This window comes from Sarcophilus harrisii, chromosome 3 (genome assembly GCF_902635505.1).
Source record: "Sarcophilus harrisii chromosome 3, mSarHar1.11, whole genome shotgun sequence".
Classification (NCBI taxonomy): Eukaryota; Metazoa; Chordata; class Mammalia; order Dasyuromorphia; family Dasyuridae; genus Sarcophilus; species Sarcophilus harrisii.
In genome coordinates this window covers 359,483,523-359,508,316 of record NC_045428.1, presented here as the reverse complement: position 1 = coordinate 359,508,316, position 24,794 = coordinate 359,483,523, and the positions used below count along the sequence as shown (strand labels likewise).

Genomic DNA, 24,794 nt, shown 5'->3' with positions numbered 1-24,794 from the left:
CAAGAGAAATCATTCATGGATTGAAATCGCCTGAGAGGAAGGTCTCTAGTGGAATGTCCCTATACTATTTAGCATTTTATCCATCACTTGTATTGCATGCTTGTCAAATCTGCAAATGACATGAAGCTTGAAAGAATTCCTAATACAGGGAATAAAAGAACCCAGCTCTGAAAAGCTCTTACTAGGTTAATATGATGGGCTGAATCAAATAAAATGAAACTTAAAAATGTAAAATTATACACTTGGGTTTCAAAAATCAATTTCACAAATACAGGATAGGGGACAGTTTCCCAGACATAAATTCCTATGAAAAAGGATCTGGGGGTTTCAGTGGACCACAAATTCTTTTTTTTTTTTTTAATAGCCTTTTATTTACAGGATATATACATGGGTAACTTTACAGCATTAACAATTGCCAAACCTCTTGTTCCAATTTTTCACCTCTTACCCCCCCCACCCCCTCCCCTAAATGGCAGGATGACCAGTAGATGTTAAATATATTAAAATATAACTTAGATACACAATAAGTATACATGACCAAAACATTCTTTTGCTGTACAAAAAGAATCAGACTCTGAATTATTGTACAATTAGCTTGTGAAGGAAATCAAAAATGCATGTGTGCATAAATATAGGGATTGGGAATTCAATGTAATGGTTTTTAGTCATCTCCCAGAGTTCTTTTTCTGGGTATAGCTAGTTCAGTTCATTACTGCTCCATTAGAAATGATTTTTGATCTCGTTGCTGAGGATGGCCTGATCCATCAGAACTGGTCATCATCTAGTATTGTTGTTGAAGTATATAATGATCTCCTGGTCCTGCTCATTTCACTCAGCATCAGTTCGTGTAAGTCTCTCCAGGCCTTTCTGAAATCATCCTGTTGGACCACAAATTCAATATCATCAACAGTATGATATATCAGTTAAAAAAGTTTGTTTTACTTAAAGCTATAGTAAAAAGGGACATAAGGTCCAGAACTAGATTTGTGAGAATTCCACTAAATTTTACTCTGGTCAGACCACATCTGGAGAACTAGTTCAGTTCTGGGCAAGACATTTTAAGAGAATTATAAGTGAGGCAGCTAGATTGTACAGTGAAAAATAGAGAACCAGCCCTGAAGACAGGACTTGAGTTCAAATTTGGCCTCAGATGCTTACCAGTTTGGACAAGTCACTTAAGCCTGATTGCCTCCCAAAGAAAAGAAGAAAATCTAAATATCACTATGTCAACCACTTGTTGTCTCCCACTCTAGTTACTTTATCAAAAAAAAAAAAAAAGGAAATGAGATTAATCTGGCAAGACCTGGCCTTTTTGAAGCCATACTGGCTTTGAGTGATCACTGCTTCCTTTTCAGAGTGCTCATATGCTCTAATTATTAATAATGTGTCCTAAAATTTTTATCAGGAATTAGGTCTGCGAGCTCATTGCTCTACAATTTGTGGATTTCACCCTTTTCCCATTTTGAAAATCGGGACATTTACCCTCCTTCAATCCTCCAGCACTTCTCCCATCATCCAAGATCTTTCAAAGATTAGTAACAATGCTTCAGCACTTTGGGTGTGGTTCGCTTGGGACTAGTGATTTAGCCTCTAGTTGTTCTTAACAATTCCATCTGGCTAGCTGTTTCCTCATTTATCTTAGGTTTCCACTCATTGGTAATCATTTTTCTTTTATCCTTCCCAATCCAAAGATCATTCTTTTAAGAGAAGAAAAGAAAATCAAAAGAAGAGTTAAGTAGTTTAGTCTTGTCAGTATCATTTATTATTATTATTTTACACATCCTGAAAAACAGTCCTTTATCTTCTTTTATCTTCTTCTTGGTTCAATATAGCGCTCTCTCTGTCTCTCTGTGTCTCTCTCTCTTTTTCTTTTCTTTCTTTCTTTCTTTCTTTCTTTCTTTTTTTTTTTTTTTTTTTTTTTTTTTTTTTTTTTTTTTTTTTTTGCTGACTTAGCAAGGGTCACACAGCTAGGAAGTGTTAAATATCTGAGGTTGGATTTGAACTCAGGTCCTCATGACTTCAGGGTTGATGCTCTATCCACCGCACCACCTAGCTGCCCCCCAATATAGCTTTCTTTTTTATATAGCTTTTTGTTTACAAGTTATAGGTATGGGTAATTTTACAGCATTGACAATTGCAAAACCTCTTGTTCCAATTTTTCCCCTCCTTCCCCCCACCCCTTCCCTCAGATGGCAGGTTGACCAATACATATTAAATATGTTAAAGTATAAATGAAATACAATATAAGTATATATGTCCAAACAGTTATTTCACTGTACAAAAAGATTCAGACTTTGAAATAGTGTACAATTAGCCTGTGAAGGAAATCAAAAATGCAGGCAGACAAAAATAGAGGGATTGGAAATTCTATGTAGTGATTCATAGTCATCTCCCAGAGTTCTTTCGCTGGGTGTAGCTGGTTCAGTTCATTACTGCTCCATCGGAGCTGCTTTGGTTCATCTCATTGTTGAAGATGGCCATGTCCATCAGAATTGATCATCACAATATAGCTTTCTTTAAAAAAAAAAAGTTAATTGAGGTCAACTAGCATTTATTAAGTACTTACTATGTGCCAGGCACTGTGCTAAGCACTTGAGATAGAAAGAAAGGTCAAAATATAATTTGGAGGGGGAAAAAAAAACAAAGAATTCTTTTTCTTAAGGACTCACAGGATAATGGGCCAAACAACCTGCAAACAATTATATACAAATAAGATTTAGACAGGATAAATTGAGAGTAACTTTGGAGAAAAAGTACTAAGATTAAGGAGAACTGGGCAAGACTTCATGAAGGTCAGACTTTAACTAACACTTGAAGGAAGACTACAAAGGTAAGAGGGGTGATGAGGAGAGATTTCCAAGCATGGGAGACTGTTCTTTTTGTTGTTCCTAGGATTCACTGCCAGACTCAATCAATCAATCAATAAATATTTATTAAGTGGATGCAAGGAGCCAGGTACTGTGTTAAATGCTGGGAATAAAAAAAAAGAAAAAAGAAAAAAGAAAAGAAAAGAAAGAAAGAAAGAAAAAGCAAAAGTTAATCCCTGCAATCAAGGAGTTCACAATTTATTGGAGAAAACAACATGCAAACAAACATATACAAACAAATTATGTATAGGATAAATGGGAAATAATTAACAGAGGGATGGCACTAGGATTAAGAGGGGTTAGGCAAAGCTTCCAATAAAAAGGGGGGTCTAGTTGGGATTTCAAAGGAAGTCAAGAAAGCCCATTCTGGGCTTTAACACTCTTGACAGTATTCTTTAAAGACCACAGGACTCTTATATTCCTCTTCAAAAGTCCTTACTTTCAGTTTGGAATTATGCTCAAAAAGTTATCAAACTGTGCATACCCTTTGATCCAGCAGTGTTACTACTGGGATTATATCCCAAAGAGATTATAAAGAAGGGAAAGGGACCTGTATGTGCACGAATGTTTGTGGCAGCCCTTTTTGTAGTGGCTAAAAACTGGAAACTGAATGGATGTCCATCAGTTGGAGAATGGCTGAATAAATTGTGGTATATGAAAATTATGGAATATTACTGTTCTGTAAGAAATGACCAACAGGATGATTTCAGAAAGGCCTAGAGAGACTTACACGAACTGATGCTGAGTGAAATGAGCAGGACCAGGAGATCATTATATACTTCAACAACAATACTATATGATGACCAGTTCTGATGGACCAGGCCATCCTCAGCAACGAGATCAACCAAATCATTTCTAATGGAGCAGTAATGAACTGAACCAGCTATGCCCAGAAAAAGAACTTTGGGAGATAACTAAAAACCATTACACTGAATTCCCAATCCCTATATTTATGCACACCTGCATTTTTGATTTCCTTCACAAGCTAATTGTACAATATTTCAGAGTCTGAGTCTTTTTGTACAGCAAAATAACGTTTTGGTCATGTATACTTATTGTGTATCTAATTTATATTTTAATGTACTTAACATCTACTGGTCATCCTGCCATCTGGGGGAGGGGGTGGGGGGTAAGAGGTGAAAAATTGGAATAAGAGGTTTGGCAATTGTTAATGCTGTAAAGTTACCCATGCATATATCCTGTAAATAAAAGGCTATTTAAAAAAAAGTCCTTACTTTCATCTCCTAAACTTGTGTTTTTAAAATCTGAGTTTACCAACAAGTTCCCAATGTGTCTATATCAGTTTCTTTTAGTCAGTTTTCTCCCTAATTAGAATAATTTTTCCTTGTGTCTTCAGAATTTCATTCTTGAGTTCCCCATTTCTCTTGTACTAATTTGCCTTTTTGTACCCCATTGCAATTTACTGTGCTGAGTAACCCTTTGGGATCCTCTCCCTCGAATTCTAGCGTGGATTTCCTTTACTTTGTCATGAATAATGGAATAGTCACTTGCTCCCAAGGTTTCCATCATTTCCATTTCCATTTTGGCAAAAGTTCTCTCCTTGTTCAAAATTTACTCTATAATAACATTTTCCCATATTGCTTCTTACTTTTGAAGGATGAGATTATCATGAATATTATTATCATTGATAACAAATGTTATCAATCACCTTGCTTTTGACAGAAAGCACCAACAAATGTGCAAATAGTCAAAATCATGTGTCACCACTACTATACCCTACTTGTATTAAGTACTATCTATCAATTCATCAACACATATTAATTAAGCTCCTACTATGTACTTACCCTTAGAAATAGACAAAAATTAAATAATCCTTGCCCTCAGGGAATTTAAATTCTCTTGGGGGGAAAACAATGTGCAAAGATCAATTTGGTAAATTCAAAATATAATTTCAGCAAGGAGAGCAGTTGCAACTGGGGGAATCAGAAAAGTCTTTGTGTAGGAATTGGCACTGAGCTGAGATCTGAAGTATGCTAAGCCCCAGATACTTATTAGCTGTGTGACCCTGAGCAAGACCACTTAACCCTGTTTGTCTCAATTTCCTCATCTATAAAATGAGCTAGAGAAAGAAACAGCAAACTATTCCAGTATCTTTGCCAAGAGAACCCCAAATGAGGTCATGAAGAGTCAGACATGACTATAAACAATTGAACAACAAAAAGGGATTCTAAGAGGCAAAGGTAAGGAAGGAGCTCATTTTAGTCTAAGGAGACAGCTGGTCCAAAACTACAGAGACAGAAGAGGGAATGAAACGTATAGTCCAGTTAGGTTTGAATGAAAAGGAGAATGGTATATATGCTTAGGAAGGGAGGCTGGGGGGGGGGGCAAATTGTGAAAGGTTTTAAATTGCAATCCAAGTGGCAATAAATATCATGTTATTGCTGTTTCTTGAGAAGGAGGATAATGTGGTCAGATCTATATTTTAGGATAATTCATTTGGCAGCTGTGTGAAGAATAGAATGGAGAGGAGTGATGATCCTGGATACAGATAGAACCACTGAGAAGCTATTACAATAACTCAGGTTAGAAGTGATGAGGTTCATTGAATACACATTAGCTTTTTGTTTATAAAAATGGCTGAAAGTTGCAAAAATGTAGACTTCTGCTTGGTTTCAGGGAAATCTTTCTAACTATTAGAATAATTCAAAAATTGAATGAGCTTTACTTGGCATATGCTGGGTTCAAGTCTTTAAGTTTTCAAGTGAGTGACCAAAACTTATTGAGTACATTGGAGAATGGATTCTAGCCTATCAAATCATCATTTAAGTAGTACAATAAAACTCATAAAGAAGAAATATGAGGAAGAGAAGGAGGTGGAAGAGGAAGAGGAGGAGGAAGGAGGAGAAGATGAAGATGATGGAGGAGAAAGGAAAAGAAGGGGGAAGAGGAAGAGGGAAAGGAGAAGGAAGAGGAGGAAGAGGAAGAGGAAAAGGAGAAAGCAAGAGGCGGCAGAAGGAGGAGGAGGAGAAGGAGGAAAAGGAAGCAGGAGGAAAGGAGGAGAAGGAGGAAAGAGGAAGAGAAGGAGAAAGGAAGAGAGGAGGAGGAGGAACAGAAGAAAGAAGGGGAGGAGGAGGAGCAGTGATAAGATTCTGGTACTTCTGTGAGTAGAGAGAAGAGGACAGATGGGACAGATGTTTTAGGAGTAAAACAAGCCTTGGCAACTGATTGGAAATGAGGTATGAGGGAGAATAAAGAGACAAGGATGACTCTAAAGGTATAAAACTGGAGGGCTGAGAGAATAATGGCACTCTCATCAGATATCAAAATGTATAGTTAGGAAGAGGGTCGGGTTTTGGAGGAAAAGAGAATGAGTTCTGTTTTGGAATGTTGAGTTTTCCATGTTTGTGGGGCATCCAGTTGGAGATGTCCAATAAGCAGTTGGAGATATGGAACTGTAGCTCAGGAAAGAGAAAGGTTCTGGATATATTAAATCATAGGATGTAGAGCAATAAGTGGCTTTGAAGACCATTTAATTCAACTCTCTTGTTTTATAGTTGAGGAAACTGAGACTCAGGAAAGCTAAATAACCTATTTAAGATCACACTGATAGCACAAAGCTGGACATGGTACTAAAACCCTAGTCCTTGACTTCCAAAGCCAGAATCATCTACATAGAAATAAAAGCCATAAGAGCTATAATATCCTAAAGTCTTAATTCTTTCTTTAGTTTAAGTAGATCCCCACAATAAAATTGCTTCTGTTTCTAATTCTGTAGAGGTACATACAAACACTCTCCTTCATGCTTCTCTCCTCAGACTTCTGGATTTCTTAAATGAAGATATATTCTCAATATACAACGCTGGTCCACATCCTTAATTTTATTCATATCATTCCTTTTGATTAGTTCATTTATTCAAATTCCAAGCTTCCTATCTACCAAGTCTTAGTGATATTTAATAGTTAAATTTTGCTTTCTTGCATTGGAATCTCTAGTTTGCCTCATTTTTATCCATAATTTTCATTTATTTATAAATATCTGAAGCAATGTGATTTATTGCTAGCACTCTTCTTAGGTATTATCTCTCATTAATGCTGGTACTATCTTATTGGGCACTCCTTTCTGAGCTGTCCACACAATTCATTCCCCCTGCCCTCCATTACCATCATGTCTCTTTTCAACTTAAAACTTATCTTGATTAGATTCATAAGACTCTAAAAGAATATGTTTTCATTAGCCCTTGTCAAATAGTCTTGGCCTTACCAAGAGGCCATCATTGCTATATTTAGGATATGGTCCAGAAACTTAAATCTCATTCTCAGATCCCATCCCTTTAGCTATTCTTTCACTCCCAAAGTCCTCTTCTTTTTTCCTACCTGAGAGTGATGAAAAGATCACCTATACCCCTGAAATCCCCTGGTTTTGGTATTTTTGCCCAGGATTTCAAGATCATTAAGAATATATTCTAGGTTCTTTCTGATGGAATTATTTGCCCCTGCATGAATCACTAGAAATAGGGAGCAATCATCCAAAGGGACAGTTCTTGGCCACATCTCAGATGGGTGCCCCATGAAGATGGAAGACTTTTCTGTTGTTGATTTCAGACTGGAAGAACCCATACCATAGTTCCAAATTTTCAGTGGTCTTTCTTCTTTCTTTCTTTCACTGGGTCACACACCAACTTCCCCTCTACTTCTCTGCATCCTTTTTCTTCCTTTCTTTATAAAAGCTTTTCTTCCATTCTTTCAAGAAATGCTACTTTCCATACTTTGAAGCAAAAAAAAAAGTTTCCTCAATCCTTTTTCTTTCTCCTTTAGGACAAAGAACAACTTGCTTCTATCCCAGTTACACAAACACACACATACACACACACACATATACACAAAGTAAATAATTCATTTGTATGAGAGTAACTAGGGACATAGCGTGTAAAGCCCCAAGCCTGGAGTCAGGAATCTATCCTCAAACATGTGCTAGTTATGTGACCTTGGACAAGTCACTTACCCCTATCTACCTCAGTTTCCTCATCTGTAAAATAGGCTGGAGAAGGAAATGATAAACCCTTCCAGTATCATTGCCAAGAAAATTCCAAATGAGGTCACGAAGAGTAAAACATGATTGAAGCAACTGAACAACAATGACGCATGTGTATGAACATCAAAACACAAAGGTGACAGCAACATTCATCTTGTCCGCTGTATTTCCTTGAAGTCAGTTCAATAATCTTATGTCTTTTCTTTTCAGTCTTTCTTTTTTAGTAGATTTCATAGCCAACTCTTGTGATTAAATACTAACAAAAAACAATCCAAAATGCAACTACAATCAGCCAACACACTTTTTTGCTTGTTGTTGATGTACCTTCCTCTACTTCTCTGAATCCTCCATTCTCTGGCCTGGCTTCTGAGGTGAAGTTTAATTTATTTAATAGATTGAGGCAGATAAGGCAAAAGGCCACAAGGTGAAACCCATTTTTCTAATGAGATCTGCCTGTCTTGTTTCACTTTGTCACAATTCTCCACAATCTTCTCTCTTCTTAGCTAGATGTTAGACTCTGCTCTAATTGAAGGAAATTTAATGAGGTGAGGAAGAACTATAGAAATATAAAGTACCACATATGGGTTCAAAGAATCATCTTTACAAGTACAAAATGAAGGAAGCATAATTAGACAAGTTCATCTGGAAAAGTCTGGGTGTTTAGAGGATTATAAATTCAGTATGAGTCAAAAGTCAACAGCAAATATTTATTAAGCACCTACTAAGTGCCAAGCACTGTGTTTAGCCCTGGGGATACAAAGAAAATTAAGACAGTCCCTCTTCTTAAGGAGCTCATCATTTTATGGTGAAAACCACTATATACAATTAAGCTACATCCAGGGTAAATGGCAAATAACAGGGGAAAGACACTAACATTAAGAGGGGCTGAAGAAAAGGATATTATAACTGGGATTTGAAGAAATTCCATGAAAATTGTAAGGCAGAAATGAGGAGAGAATTCTATATATGGGAGACAAGACAACAATGAAAATGCAAAGAATTAAGGGATGAAATGTCTAGATCAAGGAACAACATGGAGGCCAGTGTGCATGACAAGGTACATGGCAAGATGGAAGAACTAAGAATACTGCAAAGGGAGGATGGGACCAGTTGTAGAGGATTTTAAAAATACAAAGAGGACTTCATATTGGATCCTGGTGCTGATAGCTCCTAGAATCGATGAAACAACAACAACAAAGCTAAGGCCCTCTTATGCTGCCTTAATTTCTAGGTACAAATTAATAGTGCTGCAATATTCTGTCCTGATCGGACCACACCTGGAATGTTGGATTCAGGTCTAGGCCTCTTGTTAGCATCGATAAGCTGAGGAGTATCCAGAGAGAATAACCAAAAATAGCTGAGAGCCTTAAGATCAGGCCGTGAGGATCAGTGTGGATGCTCATTCAGAAGAAGAAAAGGCTCAGGGGGAAGGCTGTGGAGATATTGCCGTGTGGAAAAGTAAGTAGACATGTCCTGTCTGGCCTGGGAGGACAGAAGGAGAAACAGTAGAAACTGCAAAGAAGCAAAATTTGTTTCAACATTAGGAAAAACTTCTTATCAATTAGACCTATCCCAAAGTAGAACGGGTCTGCTCTTGGAGGGAGGGGAGTCTTTCAGAACAGGTGAGCAGCGGTCAGGATGTGGAAGGGTTTGAAGGATGAGGTTCTTGTTTGGCTAGGGGCAAGGATAGTTTTTTTGTGAGCCTCTTTCTGCCCGAGATGCTTAATTCTTCCCATTCCTCTTCTTCCTCTATCTCTGAGCCCTGTGGCCTCTAACCCCCTCCTCCTTCCACCAGTGAGTGACGTCTTTCTTTTTCCTTCCTTTGGAAAAATAGATGTCCCAAGGGGCTGCATATGGCAGATGGAGGAGAAGGTGTCCGAGGTGCGATTTTCTCTCCTAGGGAATCAGAGTTGTTAATTGCTCTAAACTTAGCCCTGCAATGTCTCCCGGTCATCAGTGTGTGCAGCAAGGTGGGGGTAGGGGTGCTGGGGAGGAGAGAGGGAAGACTTCAACATTTGAGTGAAGGGAGACGAGGAAAGCAGGGCAATTGGAGACTTCAAATAGGAGGAAGCTGTAGGAAGGCAGATTTTGGATTAATATGAGGATTTGCGGGGGAAGTGAGGCAGTTGAGTTAAATCACTTCCCCAAGGTCACTCAGTAAGTGTTGAGTGTCTGAGTCTGAATTTGAACTCAGGTCCTCCTGTCTCCAGGGCTAATGCTTTTTCCACTGCTCCTAAGGAGGAATTGCTTAATAATTAAAACTGCCCTACCATGAATGGGCTGCCTCGGGAGATCTTGTGTTCCTCATTGTGAGAGATGGATGACCACCTGTCAGAGGTATTGGAGAAAAGGCTTCTGCACAGGTATGGGCTGGACTAGGTTATCTCTGATGTTTTCTCTGCGACACTGTGGAATACATGAGGGCCTTCTTCCTATAATGCCCCCTGCCAAGTCACTGAATATTGGACCCAAGAGCCCACCCTGAGGCATCTGCCTGCTGCAGTGGTCTGTTATGTACCCCTCCCCTCATTCCTGGGCCAGTGTGGATCCCAGTCCTTTCTTGTTGCCCTTAATCCCCATGGCCCAGACTCCGAGGTCTGCTGGTGAAATGCGAATGGGCTCTGGGGAAGTCAGTCAGTATCTGTGTCCCCCAGCCTGGTACCTGGGGGCTGGGGAATGGGCATAGAAGGCTAAGGGAGGGCGTGAGCGTAGAAAAGGGAGTGTGTCAGAAAGAAATCTCGCAGGCCAAAAAATGGCATCACTGAACATGAGGAATTAGAGCCAGAAGGGTCAAAAATAAGAAAACAGGCTCAAAGTCACATGGACGATCAGCAGCATAGATGGAACCATAATACAAAATTCCCTACTCCAGACCCTATGGCACAGAGGTTGCTACCTCCAGAGAACTCCTAATCTGATAGAGAAATTAGGCCACCAGACTTCTAAAGGCAAGTGGGAACAAAAATGAGGGGGAAGGTACTGTAGTACACAAAAGTCCAGAATCAAGAGATCAGAGTTCTAGTCCTGCCTTTGCCGAGGATTCATAATGTGTTCTGGGAGCATCACTTCCAGTCCTATGACCTTTGATAATGATTTATCATATGATAAATGATAATACGTTTATCATGTATTAAATGAGGATGTTGGAGCAGATCATTTCTAAGCTGCTTCCAGTTTTGCCCATAACTGGGGCAGTTATGAATGCAATACCAACTTTGAACCTAATGCTGAAGAAAGGATTACCCTTCTTTTATCCGGAGACACGACAGCATTGTGGGTAGAGCACTGGACTTGGAAGTAGGGATGCCCCAGCACTCACCAGGTGTGCTCCAAGGCCAGTTGCCTAACCTATTATAATAATAACAACAGCACTTACCTAACAGAGTTGGTATAAAGAACAACAGAGACTGTATGTGTAAAGTACTTTGCAAACCTTTAAGTGTTACATAAACTTTCCTATCACTACTACTGCTATCACCCTCGCCACCATCAGGAGCCTTCCCCACCCCTGCAAGGAGCAGGGGGCATTCTACTTCCCATACTCATTATCCCAGGAAAGACAGCAGGAAATAAGCAAGATGGACATGAGCAAGCCAAAGATTTGACCACTCACTCCCAACCCATCTGGAAGAATGACTAACCTTTTCTAAATTTCCCACCTTTCTAATGTCATTAACATGTTTCTCTCTCTCTTTCCCTACCAACACTCCTTCCTCTCCTTCTCACGCCCTTCCTCTCCTCACTGTCCCTTACTGACTCCCTCTCTTTTCCATGTGACCCTCCCGATCCCATCACCTCTCCTCTCCCTTGGACCTCCTCCTGCCTCACCACCCCCATTTCATTCTCCATCCCACACCTTGTCTATAGCTTTCAGACCTTGAGGAAACAGACCTTCACTATGCAGAGTTGGATACGATTGTCCTGGAGTCCTCGCCTGGAACCAGGACCCCTGGAGAACTGGTGGAGTATGCCATCATCCAGTCACACTCAGGCTAACACATGTCCCTGTAGGCCTCCCCCCTCAGACTCTGGCCAACAGGTACCTAAATACAGCACCACCGTCCTGCCTGTCTGCCCTTCCTCCTCCTCTTCCTCCTCTTCCTCCTCCTCCTCCTCCTTTTCCTCTTCCTCCTCCTCATCCTCCTCCCCTTTTTCTCCTTCTTCTTCAGAACTGAAGGAATTTGTCCAAAGCCACACAAAGAGAAGCAGCTTGACACTGTTATCTTCAGTGGGCAACCTGCCCACATATAGTCTGATTCCAAGAAGCCACCTGTGGGTACCCTTAGAATGCCAGGTCATTACCCAGAATTTAATTCCCGTCTTTTGCTAAGAAGAGTACAGACGAGTCAGATGCTTTTAAAGGTGTTTGTCTCAGCAATTGATAGACTGGCAGGTGGGAGAAGGAAAGATGAGACCCAATGGAAAAGCATAGAATTTGTGGTTGTTAGATGGAAAGGTAGAAAATGACTTTTTCCTACTCTAGGTGGCTATATCTTCTAGACTCCATGAATGTGTGTATCCAGACCTGAAGGGAATAGAATGACCAGGGTCCTCCTCTTCAATATTTTTTGAATCAAAGGAGATGGCGCACAAGATCTAAGTCTAGCACTACAGAGAAAGCAGCCCAAGGAGAGGTACCCCAGTTTCTAAGTCTCCAGAACTTTCATTCTCCTTAAGCCTCCAGATTTTAGAAGGTTTACCTCTTAGTATACTACAACTCATCCTCCTCTCATCCATTTTTACTCTTAGACATGTACTCTTTCCCAGAAACAGTGGAATCTGGCCTCTTCCAGTCACCTGGTTTCTTGTGTCCCTTTCCACTTAATTAGTATAGTCAGAACATCAAAGACAACTTAATATTTCTAGAAGCACTTCCCCTATCCCCTATGCTCACCCAGTTGGACCTCTTAAATGAAGAAGACAAGTCCTTCAAATGTGCTTAGGCAAAAAAAAACCCTGGGTTTCCCTGGGGGTGATAAGATTCCCATCAGTGGTTGGATGATCACTGTCCAGGGATGATCTTGGTTTCATCCCTTCTCATTGTTTCAGAAAACTGTTTGCCACAATCATTCCCTGCCCTCCCTACTTCTGCTAATCTTTAGCCTCCCTATCTACTGGCTACTTCCTTGCTGTCTATAAATATGCTCAAATCTTAAGAAACACTCGCTAGACCCTGCCATCCCCTAAAGCTATTGTCCTATATTTTTCTTCTCTTTCACAACAAACTCCTAGGAAAAGAAAAAAAAAACCGTTTGTTGCTTCAGCTTCCTTTCCTCTCAGCAACTTCAGTCACTCCTTTTAGAACCTGTCTTTTGACTCTGTCATCAAAATGAAACTTCTCCCCCTCCCCAGTTACCAATTTCCAAAATTCAGTACTTTTTTTTCCTTCCAGTAGGCCCAGGAAAGGATAGGGAGAAAAAAAGAAAATGGAAGGCAAATGGAGAGAAAAAAACAACCAGAAAAATTATGGGGTATCTTGCGATTGTGAATAAAGGGTTGTATAGGAGGATGAATTGCACATTGAGAGCCACAGAAGGAATTGGACCAAAGAAATACATAGCTCAGTCATAGGTGGAATTTTTTTTAAATGCTCCACCAATCAGCAGCATGTATATCTCAGCTCCCCATTGCCCAACATTTACTTTATTTACCTTTTCTTCTAATGAATTTTTTCCTCTGTTCACCCCTTTGTAATAATACTTAGATGTTTGTACAGTAATGTTTCAAGCTGCTTTCACATATGTTATCTCATTCACTCCTCAAAATATTCCTATTGTGAAAGGTAAAAAGCATCCGTCCTGAACTGAAGTTCTTTAGAGAGTCAGTTTGAAAGCCCACACAACAGCCCAGGCTTTCTAACTCCTAGTTCAGGCCACCTTCCTTCCTGGTTCACAACAGTAGTCCTCAGAGGGTTAGGAAGGTGACTGTAGGGGAACAAGATCAATCCCAAAGTTCCCCTTTTTCCTTCAAAACTGATCTGGACCCCATTAGATATTACAAAAAGCCTTCTCAGGAGAGATCGGCTTTAGAGATAGGCACTATAAAAAAGAAGGAAAGATTGAGGAATGGGCACAGATTTTCCTGCCAAGAAAAGACCATTAATCCCATAAATTCTAATTTGGAAGCCCTCCCAGTCTCACTGAAGTATCCCATTGGTCACGGGGAACTGGGCCAACATCAAACTGGGAGTGCCTGGCTGAGATACCAGGAAGCTGTGGGAAGGAAGAAGCCCTCCCCACCACCAATTTTACCTTGCCCACTCTCTCTTTTCTCTCACATTCCCACCCTGAGGATGGATGGTCTGAGAACCAATAACCCTGGTAGGCTGAGGGAAACCTTCTAGATACAATGTCAACTAGGGAAAAATCCATGGGGGAACTATTTAATACCTTATAAAGGAAAGCCTTGTGGCTTTAGGCTGCATTAAGAAAAGAAAAGAACCTCCAACAAGGAACAAGAAAAATTCTGCTTTGCCCTACTCTTATCAGACCACATCTGGAGTGGTTGAACCACCTCCAGAGATCTGTGCTCAGTTTGGGGAACATTTTAAGAACACTTCCAAAGTTGGAGACTATCCAAAGAAAGGTACCTAGGACATTGAGAGGACTCCAGACTGTGCCAGGAGGGGATCAGTCAAAAGATCTGGAGAGATTTAGAAGGGAGAAGAGACTTAGGAGGGACACAATAGGTGTCTTCTAGTATTTAAAGAACTGTGAGGTGAAAAATGTTTATGTGAGAGCATTGGAGATATTCTGCTTGGTTCAAGAAAGCAGAATCAATATCTCATGGGCTCAAAGAGTAAAGGGTAGATTTAGGCTCAAACAAGAGAAAAGCTCAGCACTAGGAGAGCTGTCCCAAAGAGCACTGGGCTGTTTTAACAAGACTTGGCACTTCTAGCCTTGGAAGTTTTCAAACAGGCAAGAAGACCACTTTTTGGCATTGTCAAAGGAAAAGTTCAGGTATTCACAGTTGGGCTAGGAGGCCCTTCCAACAGTGACATTCTGTGATGTTGTCTATATCTAAAATCTATGATCTTTTATTTCTGTAACAAATTGGCTTAAATACTCAGAAATCCAGGCAATTTCGGCACCTTCTGAAGAGTGCTGTGGGTGTCCAGTTGAAGTGTTAGTCCAGGAGGTAAAGAGTAAAGTCTTTAGGGCTTGTCTGGCCCAGGACCCCTCCTCAGAGTCCTGGAACCTGATTTTCTTCCTTGGGACTGAGGGGTAGCCTCAAGGAAGAAGCCTAGGGAAGGAGGAGGAGGAGAGAAAGCTGCTGATGTGGGAATTGTTGCTTCTGCTAAACAGCTTAATCAGCCAACTCCTTGGGCCCCCTCCCCACCACGTGTTTTTACTTGCTCGCCTGTCACGGCTGGACACGGCTGTCAGACTGGAACAGGTGCTGGCCTGTTCCCCCTTTTTGGCCTCTACCACTCAGATCCCCTCCCAGCCCAGGATCTAGGGTACAGGGGGAAGGGAGAGACAACATATTATCACAGTATCAAGAAAAAAAATATCAGATTCCTTCCCACTCTGATATTCAACAATTCTATAAATTGATTGTTATAAAAGGGAAAATATCCTAATGATGAGAGCTGTCTACAGGTAGCAAGAACTGCCTCAGAAGGTCACTAAAGGACTCTATGAGAGGCATGGATGATCTCATGTCAGGATGCTAGAGAGGAGATATAAATCAGAGTCTCTGCAGCTTTTCCCAGCATTGAAGGTCCCTAAATCTAAGAGGAGATGGAAGTCTGTGGGAGCCCTATCCCATATCCTGACTCATCACTATTTAGCCCTGAAAAAATACCTTCCTGAGTTATTTGATATCTTTGATGAGCTTTTACCCTAAAACAGATGTTATAACCTCAACATCTCTGGGTCTGTGGACAATAAACCCATCATGCCCTTCTTGGTTTCTGGAAATAGCGTGTAGTGGGAAAAGCACGGGACCTAGCATCAGAGCATGGGGTTAAGTCTTAGTTTTCCTGCTTACTACCTATGAGACTGGGGACCTCATCATCTTACCTCAAGGTCTCACTGGGACATTGCAGTAGAGAGACTCTAGAGTTCCTTCCAGATCTAAATCTATGATTATAAAAACTACCTAAGGAAGGAAATGAGTAAAGTGGATAGTCACAAATCCATAAGAAAGTGGTCAATGACGATGGAAGCTACAAGATTCAACAGGAGCTGTTCCAGAGAAAGTTAATGGAGAAGGGAGAGGAATGGCCAGGTGCCTGAAAAAAGGGACTAATTCTGTAGCCATGTTGTATACCCTGAAATCCATTTTCTGGCTTTCCTTTGGACTGGAGCAGGAGCAAAAAGAATTGGGCAGAAGCCGTGGAGGTCTGGAGGCTAGGGCTAGGGATCCATAGAAACTGCCACAATTAAAACAAGTGTTTTTTTCTCCTTTCCCTTTCACTAACTATCCCTTTCATTTTGTTCTTCTTTATCCTGCCATCTTTTTATTGTCACTTCTATTTTTCTAAACCTCCCTTTACTTCTATCCTCTGTCATACTCTATATACTGACCTTCCTTTTTGACTTAATAGGTCTCCTCTCACCCCTTTTTTTTCCTGACTCTTCATCTATAACTCTTTATTTCCACCATTCATAATCATGTTTTCCCTTTTGCAAGGCTTTGTTTCCTTCATTCTCTTTCATTAACTTCTCTCTCTGTCTCTGTCTCTCTCTCTCTCTCTCTTTCTCTCTCTCTTCTTTTTTCCTATCTCTCTGTCATTCTCTGTCTTTCTTTGTCCCTTTCTCTCCCCTCTTCCTTCTTCTCCTTTTCCTCTTTCCCCTTTCACTTTCTCTTTCATCTTCTCATCCCTCTCCATTTAAATCTTCTCTTCCTCCCTCTTTGTCTCTCTCTTTGCCATCTGCCTCAATACTCTTTATTCCTCATTCCCTCCCCCTGACTGCTATGTTCTGCCTATTGAAGTCATTGGTTTGCAGAAGCTAAGACTTCAAAAGGAGATCAAAGCCTGGGCTCCCCCATCAAAGACCCCTGCTCTGCCAGGAGCAGCCCCTCCTCCACTCTGTCCCCTAAGCCAGACACATAATTCTCCCTGACAGGCCAATGTCCTTTCCAATGCCCATTGGAGTCCATTTCTAGGCCAAGAGGGAGATATCCAGAATAGAAGACAAAGCAGTGAAAAAATTACCCCACTTCCAGCCCAAACTCAAAGTCATAGAATTTTTGGAATAGACCTTAGACATCACCTGGACCTGCACCAGTGGTGTTAGAGTCAAATAAAAATAGATCCCTGCAGGCTGCTTGTTGACTTTGTTGTTGTTTAGTTGTATGGGACTCCCTGGGACTCCATTTTGGATTTTCTTGGCAAAGATACTGGACTTGTTTGCCATTTCCTTCTCCAGTCCTTTTACAGATGAGGAAACCGAGGGAAACAGGGCTAAGTGGCTTGCCCAGGATCACAAAGCTAGACCTGAAGTCAAATTTGAACTCAGGAAAATGAATTTCTCTGACTCCAACCCAATTGCCCACATATTGATTTAGAAAATCACAAATACTATGTCATATTTTTATTTAGTTTCTCAATTAACATTTTAATTTTGAATTTTGCTGGCTGCAAATCCTTCTCCTCTGAAAATCCAATTACTTCATTTTACAGATGAGGAAAACTGGGGTAAACAAATGAGAGGTAAATCAACTTGGTCAGGAAGCTCTGTTCCTGTTAAAAACTAGGTAAAACCTCAACCACATAATTCCACACTTGTTCACCTCTATGCCAACCCCCAGTCTTTTCCCCAGTACAGTGGAAAGACCCCTCTGTATTCAGAGGACTTGACATTTGACACTACCTTTGTGACTTTGAACCTTTAGCTTCCCTGCACCTCCATTTCCTCATCTGAAAATGAAGGAGTAGATTGGATGATCTCTGAAGTCTCATTCTGTTCTAGTGTTCCCGCCTGGGAAGGGGATGGAGCTTCTTGGAAGAAACTCTGGCATTGTCTCCAGAGAATAAGGCTGGGGGAGAGGGATATCCAGAGAACCAGCCCCCAACGCCTGCCTCAGGGACCTGGAAGCTGGGTGCAGATGGGGAATCTCTGGGAGATACCAAGCCCCTCTGCAGAGATCTGGCCCCTGCCGGAATTTGGTTTAATTTAAGCACCTCTGGAGAATTGTCCTGCTGTGTCCCTGAGTGAGCAAGGACTATTAATAGCCATCTCTTTCATTCTTACAGCATTTTTCCTTCCAAAGCACCTTCACATCTATCAGTTCCTTTTATCCATGCCCCAAGGGAGGAGGTCGTGATTATTCACCCCTTCCCAGGTTATAAATGAAGAAACAGAAGCCAGGAGAGGTCAACAAATCTTCACAAAGTCATAGAAGCTAATCAGATGGAGGGCTGAGACCAGGACTCAGATTTCTGACTCCTGGCCCCACAGACAAACAATGAGGAGGAGGAGGATGGACATTTACTAAAGCCTGTAAAGTACCTTATACACTACCTTGTTTGACTATACTATACTACAAGTATACATTTTCCCATATTACAGATAGGGCAACTGAGACTCATAGAAGTTAATTGACTTATCCCAGAACACATGGTTATTTATTAACTGACTGACATTCTGAACCCCAAATCCAGGTCTTCTGAATTGAAGTTCAATAGTCTTTCCTACAATACTATCCTGGTCACCTGACTTCTGGGCCTTTTTGTAGTATTCCTCATAATTTGGGGCTTCTCGATGGAAATAACATCACTCCTAACACCTTGCCCCCATTTTCTCTGAATGAGATCCCCCTGGCCACATTCTAGGCCCAGGGAAAACAATCAGTGCTCACCCAGGACAGGTCCACCCGCTCTCCCTCTCCTGTGCCAGTCTCAGCTGCTTTCTCTTCAGTATCAATAAATCATCGGCTACATTTTGCTTTTGATATTTTTAAAGCCTGATTTTACAATATTTATTGGTGTAGAGAAAAGGGACTAAAGTGGGTAAACATGAAGAGGGTCTCAGTATCCCATGCTCCTTCATCACTGGGCCAAAGGAGCCCCTGGTCTACAATGAATAGGGCTGGTTTTGCCCAGACCAGGAGGGGGGAGATGGAGGGTAGAGCAGGGTGGGAAGAACATGAGAGAAGCCTCCCCTGGGTAGCCAGGAGAAACAAACAGCATCAAAAATGTATCAGGGAGAGTGTGATTCTTACAAAGAACTGAGCAGCTCTGAGACAGGGCAAGGCCTTCTCATCACCATATCCCAGGGGGCTTTGATTTCCCTTCCCTTCGGCCTCCTGGCCCTCTTCAGCCTCCTGATCCTCTCTGGTCTCTGTAGTTGCTTCTGTCTCAGCCCCGAGCCCCACGGAGGGGTGGTCACAGTGTCAGAGGGAAAACAGGGCAGTAGTTTCAGGGAAAAGGCGCGGTGGTACAGAAGCAGTATGGCATCATCAAATCCTTGCCGACTCGGGGTTCAAAACTCTGCATTGTCATTTGTCACCTATGCGGTCCAGGATTTGTCATGGGCTCTTGAAGCTGGAAAGGACTAGGGAGGGCCGTTAGTTAGTCCAGCTAACTTTACAAATGAAGTAAAGAAGGTAGAGAGGAGGGAATGACTTTCTCAATATGAACCTGCCCGGAGAGATTTGAATTTGGATCCTTCGATACTATTTTCATGTCCACTTCACTATATATATTCACACATAAAATACATATGTGTACACATATATCTGCCTAAGCAGGCGTACATATGTGTATCTGCGTGTGTGTGTGTACAGCCCCACTGTATTTTGTCTCCCTTCTCTGAAAAAGCCAGGGCCTGGGCTGGGGCTCTCTGATTCCTTTGTGCCTCCATGTGGCCCAGAACTTCCATAGAGAGCAGCCAGTGATGGAGGTGGGCTCCAGGAGCCCAGAACAGGCTCTTTCTCCATCCTCCGCCAGTTTGCCAGGACCTGGCCCGCCCTTCTTTTGAGAAGTCTGGGCTTGGGAGTGGGGAGAAGTAGGAGGGAAGAGTTCTGGGGTGACTGGCAATATGGAAATGTCTTTGCCCCTGTCCACCTGGGCTCAGAACTAATCAAAGCAGCTTCTCCCCCTGGTGGGCACCATTGGAACAAGCAGGATGAGCTTGAGCCCCAACTCCTTGGCAAGGTGCAGGGGCACCAGGGGATCTCCAGCAGTTGACACAGACACCCCCCACATCCTAGGCTCCTCCCTGGGGCAGAGCAGAGGACCTGCTGGGAGCCATTCCATCTATGGAGACCACCCTGCTCCCCTCCAGCCTTGATTAAGACTCCAAAGAAATAGCCTTTTTTTTCTTTTCTCATGATAGGATTCAAAGCTGAAAGGCCCTTTAGAGATCATTTGGTCTGATCGCCTCCTTTTACAAACTAAGAAACTGAGGCCTAAAGAAATTAAACCACTTGGTTAAAGTCACACAGATTTTAGCAGAGCCACAGTTCAAACATGGGCTTTCTGGCCCAAACCTAGACCGCTTTCCTTTCCTTAATGCTGGGTCTCCCTTTCACTCCCGGGTGCCCCCGATTCCTCACCCTCTTCTTTTTCTCTTCCCCACAGGATTTTGGGATGAGCCCGCCTGTCATCCTGGTCTCCTGGGAAAAGCTGAGCTGCTTATGAAGGCCAACCTCTGGGACGTATTCCCCACCTGTCTCCCTTCTTAGACCACCTTCTGGCTAAACCTTCACAGCTTTTCTGTTTTCTCCCGGCCCCAGCATCTCAGGTTCCTCATATTTGTCTTAAGGAATGATCTATCTGGAACAAACTCAGCACTCCCCCCTCCCACTCCCACCAAGTGGCTTTCATGTTGCTTCCATTCACCTTTCTCAGCACTCCCAGCCTCAGTGCTTCCCCGGTCCCTCAGGACATGTCTCTGTTCCTGTCTCACCTCCTGAAGGAGTTTCCCCTCAGACTCCCCTCTCTTCCCCTGTGGACACATGAGATTAGAAGAGTGTGTAATTAGGTGAGCATGTTTGTGAAAGTCTGTAGGTGGGTGTGGATAGCTGTGGGTGAGAGCAGGTTTGAGTGAGCCCCCTATCCCCTGAAGCACCACAGGTGAGAGTCTGAACTGTCTCCCCCCCTCACCTCCCTGCTGACCCCCATCTCCGCCAGAAGCCTCTGCCTGGCCCTCTGGGTCTGACCATCAGAATACAACCGTGGCAAAGGGAGCTGATCTGGGTCACCAGGACGGTCCTTTCTGGCCTGGGAAGCAGAGCAAGGGAGAGGACTGGACCTCGGACCTCTGGATCAGTCATTACCGGGAGTGAACAGACAAGAATCGTTTCTTCCTGGGAAGGAATTGCCTCTGGACCGGCAGCTTTCACTGGGTGGGCCGGGCCGCTGGTGCTGGGGACCAGATTCAGCCTGCACAGGAGCTGTGATCTCTGCCCATTTCTCAAAGCCAAGGTCTGTTAACTGGATTCCAGCTGTACTCAGCAGGGAGCCCCAGGTGTTCCTGCAGGTTCTCTGGGGGTAAATGCTCCATTTCCTCCTCAGATGAGGAAGCCCCGGACAGAGAAGCAGGGATAGCTCCAGCCGTGGCACCCAGGCTTTTGCTGCTGTCAGGCCTATTGAATGGGATGTCTCTCCTCTCTGAGGGCACCCGGCTTCTGAGCATCCCTAATCCACAGACCAGCCCTTGACACGTCTCAGAGGATCACAGAAAAAGCCAAAGGGACCCAGAAAAGCTAGAGGCTTCCACTCCCACCACTCCTCCCTGCCCCCCTGCCATCCAGAGCCCTCACTCACACTACCTCAGCTCTGCCTCCAGGAAGTGGCAGACTCTCTCCGGGGCCCCCAGTGTAAACCAGCCCGGAGAGGGTCAGAGCCCCAGCCCAGGGAGTCTGGCACCTCTGCCCCCTCTGCACAAAAGACAAAGCACAAGGCAGAATGGTGCTGACGTGGGGGAGAAGGGAGACCCAAGTCCTAGGCTTGGCTCTGCCGCTAATGGCTGTGTGACTTTGGACACCTCATTTTGCTCCCAAGTCCTCAGTCTCCTCCTCTGTAGAATGGGGGTGTTGGCCTTAGAGCTCATTTGATGATATTCGAAGTCAGAAAGACGTAGTGACATCCAACAGTGACAGAGAGGGTGCTCTCAGCTAGGAAGGTCTCTCACTCTCTGGAGGGGAGCCCTCCACAGTGCAGGTGGATTGTTATTTCCAGGATGGCTTAGGGGAGACTGGGGACGCATGGTCCACTCCAGCACGGAGCCAAGTCTCAGAGGCCAGTGAACCGAAGCAGAGACTTTGGCTACAAGGGACAACAGAGGGGCTCAGAGAGTTCTGCAGGAGCTGGGGTAGAGGTGAACACCCCCTCTCCCACACAGACACCTAGAACCTGTCCCCACCTTCCTCCAGTCCATAGCCTTGCCATCCCATTGATCAGATTTCCATCCTAATATCTGTCTAGCAAATTGTAGTGGAAAGGGGCCTTGTCCTTCACACAAGATGCTCAAAAAAGAGGGACATTACCTCTAGCAGTCTCCCTCTAGCCTCCCATCAAAGATACACCTGTGAGCAAAACCCTTGAAAAGAGAGATTTACACACGTGAACCCCTGAAACTGGGGTCCTCTGTCACATACAGTAGGAACACACGAAAAGAGATGATCTCAGGAGCCTGCAAGCGTCAGTAGGATAAAGTCTGCCGGCTAACTGTTTTCATTAATGTTACTAATAGACCCAGGGAATATCACAGATGCGGTATGTCGCTAGGGTTCAGCAAGACCTTTGATGAGGTTTTTCACCATATCATTTTGGAAAACAGAAAAATGTGGACTAGACAATAGGACCTTTGTAGGGATTGGCAACTGGTCGAAGGACCAGACTAAAAAGGTGAGTAATAGATTGATGTCAGTCTAGAAGAGCTCTGACTCCGGCCCCATCTCGCTCAACATTTTTTTTTATTTATTTATTAACATTTTTAATTGGGAATTTTTATGAAGAAACTCACAAGGAGGATATCTAGAATGCTTATCAAGTTTCTCTGTGACCAAGTTAGGAGAAATAGCTCCTGTACTGATTCGATTCAATAAATGTTTATTGAGTACTTACAATTTGACTCTCCCTCGGTAAAGCCAACTCTGCCAAAACCTTGCTCCATTGGTGAGTCTTCTGGGAAGCAGAGGAGACCAAAAAACTAGATGGTAAAGAAAAGATTGTATTTTGCACATGCATAAAGGAGATGCTAAATTGCATAGGGCTCTGAATGGTAAGCAAAGAAGTTGAACTTTCATATTGAGAAAGTCACTCCCTTCTCTCTACCTTCTTTACTTCATTGGTAAAGTTGGTAGGCAGTCACTTAAGAGTTCTGAGAAAAGATAATTCTGGGAGCAGGAAGATTTAATAAGGGATGAGTGCAAACTGCAGAAAAATACATTAAACAAGGTATCTACTTGGAGAATGGCTGTAGAATTAAAGAGGAAAGGATGGGAAGGATGAGAAGGATGATAGGGATGTGAAATTGAAAGGATCTGGTAATTCTTTGGTTATGAAAGGTTAAAGAGAAAGAATGGTCAGAGGTAATGCCAAAGTTTCAATAGAAGGAGATTGAGTGAATGGTGGGCTGCCATAAAGCATGTTCCTCAGATTAGGGAGCTTCAAGGTATGAACATGCTAATGTCTGGCTGAAGTGGGAAAAAGAAAGAAGACACTGGGCCTAAGAAGGTTAAGGAACAGCATGATTAGGGTGTTAACAGTGATCATCAGTAAGAATATTAAGTTTTCAGAAAATGATAGGTGGTCATTTGAGCAAGCAAAGAATGAACTCAAGATTGGTAGATAATTGCAATAAGGTTAGAGAGAAGGTAATATAAAATAGATTACATGGGCTTTGAAAGAATAACTGCTATTGAGACACGATGGTATATCATGATGACTCATGATACTGATTAGGAATTAGAACCAGAGAAAAATGCCCTTCACAGGGAAAGATGGAAGTCTGAAGGAAGGCATCTGAGTGAGAATCAGAGACAAATCAGGAAACTAGGTTTCTGTGGAACATAAAATCCAAGGGGCTCAAGAATAGCAGACTGTTAGGATGGCAAGGGATTTCTAGGGCAAGTGAGGAAAGGGGGAAACAGAGCCAGGAAAGTCAGTACCAGTTCAGAAGAAGGGATATGAGGAATGTAAGTGAGCCAACTGTATATCTGACTCAACATATCTCCCTAAAGCTTTGCCCTTTAATGACAGATACCTGTTTTCCAAATTATCTGGCCCTAAAGTTTTAAATGGAATGTGAAATGCTGGTGTTTCAGGGAATGGTGCATGAGAGATCTCATTCCACAGTGCCATGAAGCTCAATTTGATGGCAGCTGTGAGGCTTCTGAATGGAAAAGATAACTGTTAGGTGATAAGCTGTTGAAAGTCAAAAAAGATTTTGACAAATTGGAACAATGGACCATATTTAATAAAAATGAAATTTAACTGAAATCAGTGTAATGATCTACATTTTGGGGGTTTGTCTTTTTTTTTTTTTTTTTTGAAAATCAATTACATCAATATAAACAAGGAAAGTTGCCTTGACAGTAGTTTATATGAAAATAAAAATATATAAGGATTTTAATTTGCTACAATGAACCAATCAGTTACCTACTATGAACCAGTTTCAATGATAGATAATGGGAATATAAAAATAAAATAAAAACCATGTCTTCAGGGGCACAGGGAAGACAGAGGGGAATCACAAACTTTACTAAATATAGTTACCCTTCCACTTCTTGGAGTTGAGGGCATCCCCAGGATCTGCATAAAACTTTTTGGCCCTTCCTTCATATCAGAGAAAAAGTCTGAATTTTTATGGTGTTTAAAAGAGAAAACGTCTTTTATACACATATTTTATGAATTTCTGAGTTTCTACATTTTTTTCTGTGGCCTTCACATATCATCTGTGCTTCTACAAAATTTGCAAAAAAAAAAAAATCCCATTTAATTTCTTATGCCAACATACAATCTATCAAAATTACAA

The 24,794-nt window shown here is 42.2% G+C and overlaps 1 protein-coding gene across 2 annotated transcripts in view; it reads left to right on the top strand.

Annotated features, from left to right (window-relative positions):
• Nucleotides 1-24,253, top strand: part of NECTIN1 (nectin cell adhesion molecule 1) — a 186,070-nt gene extending 161,817 nt beyond the window's left edge. Inside the window, exons 8-9 of one of the 2 annotated variants that reach the window (XM_031960146.1) lie at nt 11,728-11,899; nt 20,393-24,253. In XM_031960146.1, coding sequence (XP_031816006.1) covers nt 11,728-11,856 — 129 coding nt within the window. In that variant the 3' untranslated portion in view covers nt 11,857-11,899; nt 20,393-24,253. The remainder of the gene's footprint in view (nt 1-11,727; nt 11,900-20,392) is intronic. The other variant, XM_031960147.1, reaches the window with a different exon arrangement.
• Nucleotides 24,254-24,794: the final 541 nt, after the last annotated feature.